The sequence below is a fragment of the Melanotaenia boesemani genome, chromosome 20 (assembly GCF_017639745.1).
Source record: "Melanotaenia boesemani isolate fMelBoe1 chromosome 20, fMelBoe1.pri, whole genome shotgun sequence".
Classification (NCBI taxonomy): Eukaryota; Metazoa; Chordata; class Actinopteri; order Atheriniformes; family Melanotaeniidae; genus Melanotaenia; species Melanotaenia boesemani.
Window position 1 is genome coordinate 9,668,089 of NC_055701.1, and position 14,104 is coordinate 9,682,192.

The 14,104-nt window shown below is 41.7% G+C and overlaps 1 protein-coding gene across 4 annotated transcripts in view; it reads left to right on the plus strand.

Moving 5' to 3' along the window:
- Positions 1-14,104, plus strand: part of tiam2a (TIAM Rac1 associated GEF 2a) — a 62,249-nt gene that overhangs the window by 25,273 nt on the left and 22,872 nt on the right. For all 4 annotated transcript variants that reach the window (XM_041971075.1, XM_041971073.1, XM_041971074.1 and 1 more), the window contains 6 exons: positions 542-986; positions 1,485-1,657; positions 2,296-2,520; positions 5,689-5,874; positions 6,060-6,203; positions 9,819-9,875. In XM_041971075.1, coding sequence (XP_041827009.1) covers positions 542-986; positions 1,485-1,657; positions 2,296-2,520; positions 5,689-5,874; positions 6,060-6,203; positions 9,819-9,875 — 1,230 coding nt within the window. The remainder of the gene's footprint in view (positions 1-541; positions 987-1,484; positions 1,658-2,295; positions 2,521-5,688; positions 5,875-6,059; positions 6,204-9,818; positions 9,876-14,104) is intronic.

Here is a 14,104-nt window from a genome sequence, read left to right on the forward strand (position 1 = left end):
ACACATGGACAGAGCTGAGTGAGACACATGAACGAAAGAAAAGACGAGGAATAAGCTCTGCCATGACGGCGCTCTCCTCTGCTGCTGGGGGGGCTGAATCGATGCTGCAATCTAGTCAAGTGTAGGTAGGCTGTCATTAGGGATGAAAGGGTGCAATTCCATCAAGTGTTCATTTGGGGAATTGGGAAACCACATCAGTCCTCAAATGACGTGAAATTGTGTGAGCCGGGAGGGTTCCAACCTCCCAGGTGCCATCACAGGAGAGCTGGCCCACTTTCTCAGCTTAGTGAAAAATTTAGTGACTTTGAAGTAGTTTTGACTTGGATTTTTTAAAAGAAAAAAAAAAGTTTTGAAGTGCTTCGGGGCTAATTGAAAGGATCAAGTTGAATTCTGGCTTAATGTTGGCTCACAAACGCACATATAGAGAAATGTGAACATGTGAGGTCATAAAGGATGCACTTTGTTAAAATAAAATCATAATAATCAATAAAATGGTCATATTTTAGTCGGAATCTTATCTGTCACATTCCTGCCTCCTCAGGAGACCAGGTACAAGGACCTAAGCGATCCCTTCGATAGCGGGGTGGACGGCTTGACTGCAGACACCAGCTCTCCTTCTCAAGTTTCCAGCCTCTTCTGGTTCCCCGGAGCCTCTAGGGCCCAATCTTCAGGAGCAATTCACCAAACAACAAACGATGTCCTCCGCCAGAACATCTACGAGAACTTCATGAGGGAGCTGGAGATAGGCACCGGACAGGGTGGAGGCGAAAGAAGAGACCCATCCACAGGCACAGAGGAGGGAGAGAGCAGCAGTGAGTCGGCCGAGGGCTCCCTGGAGGAGCTGGATCTTCTGTTTGAGAAGGAGCAGGGGGTGGTCAGACGAGCCGGTTGGCTATCCTTCAAACCTCTTATCACCCTTCACAAGGACAGGAAGCTGGAGCTGGTGACCCGCCGCAAGTGGAAGCAGTATTGGGTCACCTTGAAAGGTAAGCTTCATTCTCATCTCTTTGAAACTCTGCCAAAGAACTGACTTGTGGTTTTAAAATAATTGAGAGGTTAAATAGATTATCTAAATTACCTCACTGGAATTTAGTTTTGACAAGCAGATGGGGTCCTGTTTATTCTCAGGGTTTTCCTGACTGTATCACAGTTGACGTTTAGTGACTTCCCTCCTATTCTAAATTCCTTAAGGGAATCATGCTGTTGCTTCTGGCCATAGTGATAAAATAAGGCAACCAAATGAATGTGGTTCTGCTTTTATGAAGTTTTTCATGACATTTTTGTCATTTTTTGAAATCCAAGTGGCCTTTTGGAAGTATGTAAAACTTTGTTTTATCTTTGTTCACTACAAACACATTTCTTGGCTGCTTTTTCAAAGACATTTTACAGTCTGGAAGAACTCTCTCATTGACATGTAACCTGTTTTTTTTATATTTTACATCTTTCAAGTGTTTACTTCTTTATCCATCTATTTTCACTCCCAGGTTGCACATTGTTATTCTTTGAAACCTACGGTAAAGGCTCCCCAGAGCAGGATCTGTCACCTCGCTACGCCCTCCTGGCCGAGGACAGCCTCGCCCAGGCTGTTCCTGAACACCCCAAGAGGGAAAACGTGTTCTGCCTTAGTAACTCCTTTGGAGACGTCTACCTATTCCAGGTGAATCACATCAGCTGACTCACTGCTCAACTCTGTTGCTTTTTATTGGCAAAATCAAATCTTTTGATTAATCTTGGAAACATTTTATTAAATAGTAGAGATGATGTAATAAACATACTGTATGTACTTGTAATAAGTGGCTGAATTTACAGCAGACGCGTTCATTGTTGTATTTCCTGGAGTTTGGCACATGAAATGACCAATTTCAAAAAAGGGATCTGAAAGCACATTGATGTTGTTGTGACCTACATATCCTGACTAAATTCACACTTTAGGTTTGCATCTCATGAAATGAGATGTGGAGCTGACACATCCCTAGAAGAAAAGAAGGAAAACCAGGTTTTTAAACACGAAGACATCCTCCGTTTCATCGTTTTGTTTCCTCTCACACGGCCTGTTGAGCATGAGTCATTGTCATTTAGGAAGGATCAACTGATTTCTCATCCAGAACATTGCCATGGTGATAATGGCAAAAACCATGACTTGACAGGAGAAATGCATGTTCATGCTTTCTTACAGAGTCATAGTTAATCAAGCCTCTATCGATCCAGTGACAATGTAGTAGAATAATCCAACAGCAGTGCATTTGCCTTTGGTTTGCTACTCCATCAATTTCCTGTCTTTCGCTGCCCTTCTAGGCCAGCAACCAGACCGACCTGGAAAACTGGGTGACAGCCATCCACTCTGCCAGTGCCTCGCTGCTGGCCAAGCGCCAGGGAAAGGAGGATACTGTGCGGCTGCTGCGGAGTCAGGTCCGCGGCTTGCTGCAGAAGATTGACATGGATGGGAAGATGAAGAAGATGGCCGAGCTGCAGATGACCGTAGTCAGTGATCCCAAGAACCGCAAGGCTATTGAGAATCAGGTGAGGATGATGTTGCAACATTAGAGGAATTAAGAATTTTACACAAAGGATCTGCTGGAAAGGTGTAATGTTTGATCATTTTTAAAATCCTCTGTGGAGCAATATATTGTGCGTGCAGCAGCCGCATCATGTGCCCTACTTAAATTTCCTGAATGGGGGACTGCGGTGATGAGCTGGTGCTTTATTTTTGTCTGTGGGTGGGTGAAGTGGCCTAAATGCATCAGTCCCCAAACGCATCTCAAGGGGCCCAGGGGAGCATCTCATTCCCCGAGCATCAGATTGGGATTCCAGATGTTTCCTGGTAATGGGCTCTCAACGTGCATTATCCTATCCCTCCTTCTCGTCACTGCCTGGGGGGAGAATCCAAAGCACTCAGCGCTGTGCTGTAGCCTACATACTGCAGATTAGAGGGACATAAAAAGACTTATACAAATACTTTTACAGGGAATTAGCGTTAGTTAGGAGTGTGGGAAAATCTAACTTTTTTTTTTTACCTAGCTCAAGTGATTGGGGATTTTTAAGTGCCTATTAAAGCAAATTTATTTGTGAACTGCTCCATAGTATTATTTGGTTTTATATAAAGTAGTAGAAATGCTGAACACTGAAAAGCTCACTGAAGCAGTGACCAATGGAGATGTCACTGCCTGACTACCAGACTGACTTCACTCTTATGTCTGTTTCCAATTAGCCAGCATGCCACCTCAGAGAGACAAACGGAGCTGGACTGAATGATAGGGTCAGAAGTGGTATGAGACAGGACTCTGATAGAGGCGCCTTCAGGCTGATGATAGATTTAAGGTTTCGGTGGGGTTGTCTAGCAGCAGCAGGGCACTACTTTGATGTCCCTGCCTACCCCCACCCATGTCTGTTGAAACCAGTGCCAGTAGACTTTGTTTGAAGTCCGCCTATGCCCCCTTATACACACACACACACACACACACACAATAATATCAAGTTGCATTGAAAGACTTATCATGCATTTGGGCTTTTTACAGAGAGCGAGGGGCAGATGTTGAAAAAGGGGGAGAAATAAGAAAAGATGAGGATCTGTTTAAAAGAAAGGCTTTTACTGAGCTTAATGGCTCTGAAAGGGATGTAAATAAGTTGTGCACGCAGGCCAAGACATGCCCTGCTTTTTACTGATGTTGGTTGATTGTTTCAATGCACCGATTCAAACTCGCTTGATGCACGAAGGAAAAGATGTGTAAGCCTTTACCACAAAAAAGAAATTCTGTTCATCAGTGATTCACCCCAAGCGTGAATCATCAAATCGAATTTTACGCACAAGTCTATTTTAGAATATCCCCAAATGAATACACAGATATTTGACAGTTGACAAACACTGAAATCCAGATGGCATGCTAATTGGACGTATGCAAGAATTTTGGGCCATATAGTTGCACAGGGAGATGAATTTTTTCCAAAGCAGCAACTCCTTTAAATTTGTCTCTGCTTTTAAGGAAGAAGCTTCTCTAATGTAGTCAGTTCCTCCTCTTCTAAAGTTAGCTTCAAACTACTCATTAGGGTTCAGTCACAGTTCCTTCTGTTTTATATAATGGCCTAAGAATAGCAGGCTTTGAAAAAAGTGTATATTTCCTCTTAAAAATCATATTTGTGATAACTCAATCATCTTTGTGCTAATCATGCAATGCTTAAAACAGTTGTTACCCATATTGGAATACTTGCCTTTTAGTTCTGAATTTGTATTACTTTTTTCTTGCATTTATTCACACAAATTCCTCTGTAGTGCAAACTGATTGCTGCTAATTAATGGCCCAGTTTATAGTTAATGTAAAACACTGTAATTTCGCTGATCTCTGGCCAAGTGACAATTACAGGATGATGCTTAAATGCAAAGGAGAAAAGTCATCAATTTAGCAAAGTGACTGAAGTGAGGATCTGCGAACTTTAACCACTAAAAGCTACTGGTCTTATCAGCCTGGTAAGGCTGTACTGTAGCTGTGAAACACATGAATAAATTGAGCAAGTGTTAGACTTTATTGCGTGTAAAGTAAAAAAATGCATTGCTTATTCTTTCAAAAATTAGCTTCAAGGCAAATGCTTGAACTGTCAGAAACATTTGTGCTTCTGTGAATGACAATTTAGAGAGAATTGTCGGCTTTAAGTCTTACCCTGCTGCCTTGGCAGAGGTGTTTTCAGTGCAGTGTTCTCGTGTGTGTGCAAGCTTATATAAACTACTTAACTTAAATTTATGAAATGTGGTGGATTAGAAGAGGACAAATGACACATAAAACCCTTGACAATTTTAGTGCAGTTCTAGGTCATCATTAAATTGTAAGATTTTTGGAGTGGGCACAGTCTGCACCCCCATCTCTTGTTGTTCATTTTTCAGTCTTTTTGCCACATGCAGGATGAAGAATGCACATTCCTAGCTGGTGTCCTAATGGCCCAAGTCTCCAATGGGAATGTCTAAATGTCGTTCACGCGAAGCTTGTTAACCGAGGCCACCTGCACGGTTACATACGTAGTTTTTAACAGAATGTATTAGTCCTACAGTTTTCTCTTTGCATGGTCTCTGTTTAAGATGTTTGTTTAAGATGATCATAAAACGTCACCCTTGGGCCCTTTCGCAGTTTGCTCCTAATCCCAAAGAATGTGGTTAACGTGAATGGAGCCTAATGGGACGACGCCACAGGGTGCGTTATTGTAAATGAACTTGCAGTACAGACGAGACCTATTAAAGTCAGTTGTTATGGAGGGTTGTTTAACTTGAGTGCTCTCATTAAAACCAGTCTCCAGCCAACAAAATAACCACTTTCTTATAGCTTACATAGTGCAAACAGGGAAAGGAGAAAGGAACTGTAAAGTGGGAGTGAGTGGAAGTTTGACGGGTGGTCTGCTTAACATCACAAGCCTCGCAGGACCTGCATAAAAATGTGCATTTGGATTTACTGCGCACACACACCTGCTTCTTTTCTAGATATGCAGTCATCTGTCACTATCAACCCTCCACCAAGTCATGCCTGTACGCTCTACCAACATCTGCAAGCAGTTACAGCTTGAATGAAAGCACTCGTGTGACCCTGGATCTCCTCCTTTGATTCCCAACACCCCCCCCCTCTCTCCGCCATCCAGCAACACCCTCATCATCATACAAAGAAAAAATTCACATTCAGAACCAAAACTAACAAATTATTTGTGTTTTAGATCCAGCAGTGGGAGCAGAATCTGGAGCGGTTCAACATGGACCTCTTCAGGATGCGCTGTTACCTTGCCAGTCTGCAGGGTGGAGAGCTGCCTAACCCAAAGAGCCTGCTTGCCATCGCTAGCCGGCCCACCAAGGCCACCTTAGGACGCCTGGGGATTTTCTCTGTCTCCTCCTTCCATGCTCTGGTAAGAGAGGCTCCAGAGAGCAGATGAACAACTAAAGTGCTTTCAAACAGAGAATCAGAAAATCTTTTAATCACTAGCACATCTTGTGTACGTTCTCTTTTGGCTTTGATTGAAGGAAATAAACTAATTAAGATGGTTTGATTACATGGATTTTTTTTTCTTTTGCTGATTGTGTATCTGATCAGATCTGTTCCAGAGATGAGGCCACAGTCAGGAGGCGCTCCTTGTCTGTTACTTGCAGACAGCGTAAAAGAGGCCTATTCTCCTCACTTAAAGGCCTCGACAACCTCACTAAAAGAGGCCGGGACAAGAGACCCTCTGCATCTCAGGTATTATTTCTTTTTTCAGTGTTGGTTTAATACTTTTCTTTATTTCTATATTTGCTTTATTCTTATATTCAAAAACAACCCAACTCCTCCTGCTTTAAACTCTTTTTAATGAGAGCCCCTTGTACTGGGGGAAGCATGAGATGAGTGCAGTACAAAAGATTTTCAGGAAGCACCAAATTCTAACGTGAAGCATTACATGTTGCTTTACTAATTCCTAGATGAACTGGGCTTCTATCTTCTGGTTTTCACTGAAAGTAAAGTGGTTTTCATAGATAACATTTACATTTTCTACTGTGTTGCAGGTGAATTTACACATATCTTGGTTCTGACCACTCTGCTGTAATCTCACATGTCTCAACTTTCTTTAAGGCCCAGATTATACATACAGCCCTAGTAGTTGTGTAGATGTACTTAATTTATTTTGGGTATTTCATTTCGGACAAGAGGCAGAAAAAATAGGCCTTATTAAGAACAGGTTAAAAAAAATTTACATTACATTTGGTTCAGTACATGCAAAATGTCATAATACCGCTTTTTAAGATCAGATAGCAGGCTTTTGCCTAGCCTGTGTAGAAAAAGAATAATAAAAAAAATATCTTGATCTGGATGAACATGAAAAATAAATCACTTCTAAGTTAAGCAGTTCCACAGCTCAGGTAAAATTCTCATGTAAATTCTCCCCTAATTATGAAAAATCTTAAAAAAAAGGCAACCACACAACATCTTTTGCTGAGGTGAAAGAATCCCAAAAAGGTAATAAAATGAAAGATTACATAATAAACTTCATGCCAGGATCGTTGTGTACTTCAATGAAAGCTTGACAGCAGCACTTTAGCTTTGAGATGACACTGTGTAATCTCCACTGAATCCCAGAGTAATGAAACACTTCAGGAGGTCTGGATTAGGAGATTTTTAATGCAGAATCGCCCACCTCTTGCATTCAGCAGCAGGGAAACTATTAAATCATACACACTACAACACAAACATGGAAATTGATAAGCATGCATGCAGACAAGGTTGACACATACTGTAAATGTGTGTATGCACGCTTTTGCTCTTTGGGGAAATACTGCTCATATTGATATTCACACACTCGGTACATGTTGTGCATATTTGTTAAAGAAACAACCTTAAGTCATGTTTCCATTTTGCTTACATGTGTGTACTTTGCTTGCACTGACATGAATAAAAACAAGAGATTGTTACAATCATGGAGTGCTTTCAGCACATTTTACCCACAAGGGAGTTTTTATTAATTAAAAGCACATAATTTCACATCCCTCCTGCTTTATACCAAGTTTGAGTGCAAACCACCCATCAGCATAAACACATGGGAGCATTCCTCACCCAGGTGGAAGGAGGGGGGGGTCTAAATCTCAGATTAGTAATTAGGCTTGTGCAGGCTGCTTGTTTATCAATACAAAAATGCACCACTCTGCTCTGAAGGTAAAGCCCCTAGAGGATACTGAGCAAGCACTCGTTTACTCAAGTACTTCATAGAGCTCTGCTCATTAGCATGTTTTAATACTGTGACCTCAGTCTGATCTCTTTGTTTTTGGGCTAACGCCGCTTGAGCTAATCATATTCTTCTGTAGGTGATTCCCAACACCTGACTGCTCACAAAATGTTCCCTCCCTCCTGCCTCCTCACCTATCCCCCACCTGCTCCGTTATATATCTGTTTATGCATTTGCGCACGTCTGTCAATGTCCAGGTATGCATGCATGTGTTATTCTTTGTGGGATCTCCAGCCGGCCGGCCTAATGAGGCACAGTTACATTTCGCGGCGCAGAAGGCCAAGGTGGCGCTGCAGCACACACATGAATTATTAAAAGCCATATGTGGTAGATGGCATTCTCCTCTCTCTCCTCAGCCCCGCAGACACCAGCAGATGGTTGGTGTAAAGATGCTAAATATTAAACAGCCTCTTTTTATTTTGCCCCCCAGGTTTCCCGACTCTTACAAACTCTTTTTTTTTTTCAGTGTTTTCTGGTCTTTTTTTGTCTTTACTTGGAGGCTAATAAGGAGCAGTTAATGGCTGCTTAGTGCTTGAAGGGATTTTTTAGAACGCTAGGTTTTCCTGGACATCTGCTGTTTTTTTGTTTGTTTTTTTTTTAAAGTGAGAAATCACTGCAGTTTAAATTCAGTTTAACTCCCCGATGGGAAATTCAGTCGTGGCCATTTTAAATGACATCATCAGCTCTTTGGCTGCTCTCTCCTGTGACACAAAGAGAGACGTCTTTGCTTCAGACGGGTTTGGATAGTGGGGCTGTCTAAGGAGCCAAGCTCTCCTCCATGCACTTAAAACCTTCTCAGGTTTTCTTACTCTACTTTCTTTAAGGTATCATGTCATTTTCCTTCACTTTTGCCCCTCCATTTATCCCCTTTTTGCCCCAACTCAAATGCACCATCAGCTTCTTTTTCCAGTGCGTATTTAATCTCTTAAACCTCACATTTTATCTCACTCTCTCCCCCAGCTCTTCTCACCATTGTCCTCTCTTTCAAACCCTGTTTCTCAGAGCTTAAACATCAGAGCGTTACCCGGCCGTCCTTCTCCCACAATTTCCATACTGACTCATCTGTGTTGACTAAGCCTAAATCCCGTTTAGTACTGTGAGGCTGCGTTCAGGAACCTTGCCCCAAAGTCATGTCCTCCTCCACCTTTCTTCTCTCTCCTCTTAGCGCAGCTACAGTAGGGAGCTGGCCGTCAGTCGACTGTGGGAAGTAGGCCAAGGTCTGAGGATTTGTGGGAGACTTGGTAAAGCTTTCTAAAATTAGATAGTTTACAGCGAAGCAGCACTGTTTACAGGCACTTCATAAATGTGCCCATGCTGGGAGGGAGATAGTCTGCAGATCAGAGGTCAGGCAAGGCTTCTTACTGTCATGACAGGGAATCGAGAGTGTTTTATTTTTGCTGGGATTGTTTTTATAGAAAAATAATCTTGAGGCTCTACAAGTCACCAGTTTTAAACAGAAATTTGGATCCCATCACGATGGAGAAAATCCAGCCTCAGCTTATGGTTTTGTAGCATAATACGAGCAGCTTTGCCTTACAACCTTGTAAGGAATAAATTTCTGTATGCAGTTGTGCCACTTATGTTACTACTGCACAACAACAAACTGCTGGGGCAAACCTAATGACTGCAGCCTGTTTGAATAAGGACTGATGCCCTCCCTTCATCTAACGGACTTCTTACTGTTACAGCTGTATTATAGATACACTGACTTAGCCAAACACAGCATGCAGCATACAGTCACAAACCAAAGAGGAGGTTGAGAAAGCTAGAACTAATCCAGAATCAAGATACTTCAGCACAGATGGGTGGATGTAGTTGGAGGTAGGGAGACGGCTTGGCCTCTCTTTTATCTCTGCAACACAGAAACCACTCTGCTAACACACACACAGCATATTTCCACCAATGCACCTTCAAACACTGCAGATCCTGTTTGGAAGCAATATCAAAGTCCTCCTCTCGCCACAAGTAGTTTTTAATTAACTACCTAGATACTAGTGCTGTCTGTGTGCCTAATATTGTGTTGCTGTAGTAACGTTTATGAGTCAGCCAGTGTGGTGCCCCCTCGTCTGTGCATCTAACGGTCTGCATCTTGATTTCAGATCTTTGAGAGCATTGCTGGAGGTCAGACATACGCCCTGCCTCCCAGAAGCTCTGAGGTGAGTCAGAAAATTCAGTAATTTTGTCCGTTCTGGTTTGTGGATCTCTTGATATATCTTCAAAAAAAAATTCCACTGCTGTCAGAGCCAACCTTTCTTACACTTGTCAGGTAGAGCGTGAAGTATCAATGACAGAAATGGGTCTTCTCTTACTTTGACCTCTGCTTGTCTTTCACAGCTTTGATACCGAGCTGTGTAAAGATGTTGTTACGCATAGCGTTTGTACCTGTTAGGGGATTAAAATGTATGTCTGCTTCTGCCTGAGTACATTACTTGTTCAGGATCAAAGCAGAGATTCCTTTCATGTTGATTTGCAGGTGTCTGCAGGATAAACACAGCATGTCTAACAGGAGAGGTCCAGTATATAGAACCATGTTTAAAAACCAGTATGTGAACAGGGGTCCAGTACATACCTGTACCATAAATGTGTGTTGAGTATATGTGTGTAAGGCAAACATGTTGAATGACTGACAAGTGTGTATTCTGACCAGAAGACTGTTGAGTTGTTAAATATCTGCATCACTAAAGTGTGAAATATTGTTGAAACTATGCTTCACATCATTTCACCTTTTAGATCAGCCTTATTAATTTCACACATTGAAGCAGCGCTGCTAAATTTTGGCAGATTTTTGCACTTTGGTGCCCACCTGCAACAGGGCAACAACGGCTTTAGGAATGTGCTTAACGAATGTCAGTGTGCCATAAAAACAAGCCAGAAGCACTGGTTTACTTCCTTTAATATTCAAATAACATCTTGTTTCTCTCAAAACTTTTTGTAGAATTCTGAAATAATTTTAGCTTTGTTTCTTTAAGGTTTCCCTGCAGAAAGGCACATACTTTGATTTAAAAAAAAAAGAGAAGAACATTGCTGCCTCTGTAGTTTGAGGAATGCCAAACACAGTGACGTAGAGACATGCAACAGAAGAAAAGTCAGCTTAAGAAAAATCAGTTTTGACTTGAGGTGTCGAAATTGTAGGCACCGTTTAAAAGCTCAAAAAGCCACATAGACCAGTAATGGAAAGGAAACAAAATGAAAATGAAAATGACCTCTTTAATTAGACTGTTGGAAGGGTATGATTCGGGCTGAAACCCAGTTATTGACAAGAATCTGTTAGTGGAGTGAGAAGCTCCTTATTCTGAAGCAGTAAGGATCAGTACATGAGGATATTTATATATTCCTTTTTTTTTTTTTTAAAGCCACTAACATCTATTTTTTGTCTTTTAGTGGGAAAGAATCTGTCATTTATTTCTGCATGAAATGGTTGTAGTAGTTTAGCTTTAGTCATCAGTTACACTACACAAACTAGCAGCTAGCACAAGTTGTTAGAGTCCAGCACTACCGTAATTTTCTTCTAAAGTCATGCTTTCAAAAAATTGTCAGCCTTAAGTTGAATGCCACCCATTCCTGTTGTAGTAGTCTACAGTTGTCCCTTGTAGCAATAATTGAACTGTGTCCTGCACTATTCCTGGCAGGGAGATGGGATTTGAAGGCTAGTTTTAATTGCTTTAACCACCTTTTAAAATTCTTTTATATTTAGCTCATTGTTCTGGTCTTATAATCCCTGTTAAGGAAAATTATTATATTGCTGATTTCAGGAGAAGCAGACAGCTACTTTTAGCCGAAAATGAACAAAAAGGTAGGCATAAATGCTAATGTAGACAACTGTTTGCTAGCGCAACAGAAATTAGATTTATATGATGCAGTTTCCGCGCCACCCTCCAAAAGAAAAAAAGCCAAAAAGTATTAGTCCTGATGAAGTGAAGCTCTGATGGATGAGCATAATGGGGACTTTCAGACTGACCAAAATGGATGTTATTAAGATCACAGTTTAACAGGATGCGGTGATGATTCATAGTAGGAGTCTGTGGTCAATGTGGCGAGTGTTAAAACTGCCTTTATTTAGGGTCTAGAAAGAAACTTGTAACAGGAAGTGGTTTAAGAAGACAATAATGGCTTTCATTAGGTTGATGCTTTAATGTTGATTTAAATGCAGTGGCTTTCCTGTTGGCTGAATGTTTAAACCTCACTTAGAGTCTAACAGAAATAAAATGGGTCATCACAAAGATCCATTTTGATTCAGTGAGAGGCTAGCAGAGCTGCTTTTCCCCCCTGCACATGCAGTTCTTCATTTCTGTCTTGATGATTTTGCGCCTGTTGTACTACTTGGGCCTCAAATCCTGAGAATTACTCTAATATCCAGTCGTCTTCCTCTAATCCTTTGCAGAAAAGTCAAGTTAAGGGTGTATCTGAGTGTGTCCTCGTGGATGTATAGTTGTAGCTTGGGGAAAAACAAACGCCTATAAGGGATGGACTTGATGGTTTTTCAGCTGTCTGGCTCTATGTAGAGGTTAAATATTAGAGTTTTGCAACTTCTCTTTCCGCCTACTCTTTCTGTCAGCAGTTGTGTGAGTCGATATGTTATGTCTTCTAGGAAAAAAAAGCATGACTTGCATTATTCTAGGTGTAGCAACTAAATGCATGCATTTCCACACTTACACTTAAAGAAGTGTAAAGTTGTGTTTTAATTCCTGTGCTTTTCATTCCTCTCCTATAGACAGAATGAAATGCTATTGAAGGAATGTTTTTTTATTTCACTGGCCAGCACATCACCACCTCTCATCCATGAAACACTGATCCGCTCCCTCTGTCACTGCCTCTAAGCACGCTTCACTACCTCTGAAAACACACATGCTGCTGTAATTCTAAAATTCTGGCCTGGGAGCAGTCAGAATGCCCATGTGGAAGCCCACTGTTGTCACCTTGTGTGTAAGTCAGTAAAAAGGAGGAGATTGGGTGGAGCTTTAAGAAAACGAAGAGTAATAATCTTGAAAATAGAAATGAAAAAAAAAAGCGGTCATATTCGAGGCAGAGCCATAATATGTGTTGCTAAGGGGTGTTTTCTTTTTTTTTTTGTGGTTGCTTTTTGTGCAGCATCCGTTATTCCATGTTCCATCTTTAGAAGCTCCAGGACTGAGACTGGTTCCGTGGCAAATAATTTCCACACTTTAGAGGAAACTCTGAAGTATTTGGCTGAGCCCAAGCATAAATGGCACACACACACTTGCCACACAGAGTGCTTATTGAAGTCCAGCACGTGGCTGCACTATACGCTTGGCAACTGTTTGTGGAACGTTGACCTGGCAACTGTCCGTCCTTTCTTTAACCATGAATGAGTGAGTCTTAGTCAGCCCTTAGTCAGGAAACAAAATTTTAGTTTTTCTGGTTACGCTGATGTTGCTGTGACACAGATGAGGTTGTTATGCACACTGGTTGCTATGACAAGCATGACTTCACATCCCAAAAGGTGCTTGCAGGAATGGATGCTAGCTAAAGTGGTACCTTGTGCTCATTTTCCTGACAAGTGTGGTAAACATTTCTGTAGGAACACAGGTCGCCTTTATTTTTGGACAAACTTTGGACAGACAGACATCATATTGTGATGTTCAGAGTTGCACCGAGAACCCTACTTACGTGTGTGGAGATAAGAAGTGCTTTGAATCAAGAAACTTCTGCTTGTCACTTTGGGCTGTTTCTCTGGCAGGGGAAAAAGGTCTTTCTGATCTTGAGGTGATTCATCAGCAGCAAGCAACCCACCAATGAAATGGACAAAAAAACTTCACACACACATCACTCAGAAAACCACAGACACTCTCACACCAATCATCATTTTAAGATCCCCTAAAACATGTATAATTATCCCTCTTGGTCCAATCCTCAGTTAAACTTGGTATCGTCAGTACATTTAGCGTGATTGAGCCTTTCTTCATGATCTAGGGCCTTGATAATTGTGGTTTTTTGGGCTGCACTGTGGTGCCTTCCCCAGCCCCTCAATTGCAGCAGCGGCGTTTTCTCTCCAGAGACACTGAGTCGCAACCAAAAGCCCAAAATGGCTGCCTGTGAGGCCAGCCCCCACCTTAATACCCAGCTCAGACCTTACTGCTAATGCCACAAATAATACAACACATAATTACCTCCAGGATGCTGGACTGGTTTTGAAAAAATTGGCCCCTTACATCACTTGGCTTTTAGAAAAAATTGACTCCTTCAAAACTCTTCAGATATCATCTAGATGTCTAGACCTGCCAGTTGGCCCTTGCCAGTCGTCTTGTGTACACAGTCATTATGATGTCTATAATGTGGAGCAACTGCCATCTATATCGTCAAATGAATTTCTGAAAGGCTAATTGTATATCTTTGCTCTGCAGCTTGATCCACAGCCAAGCATTTA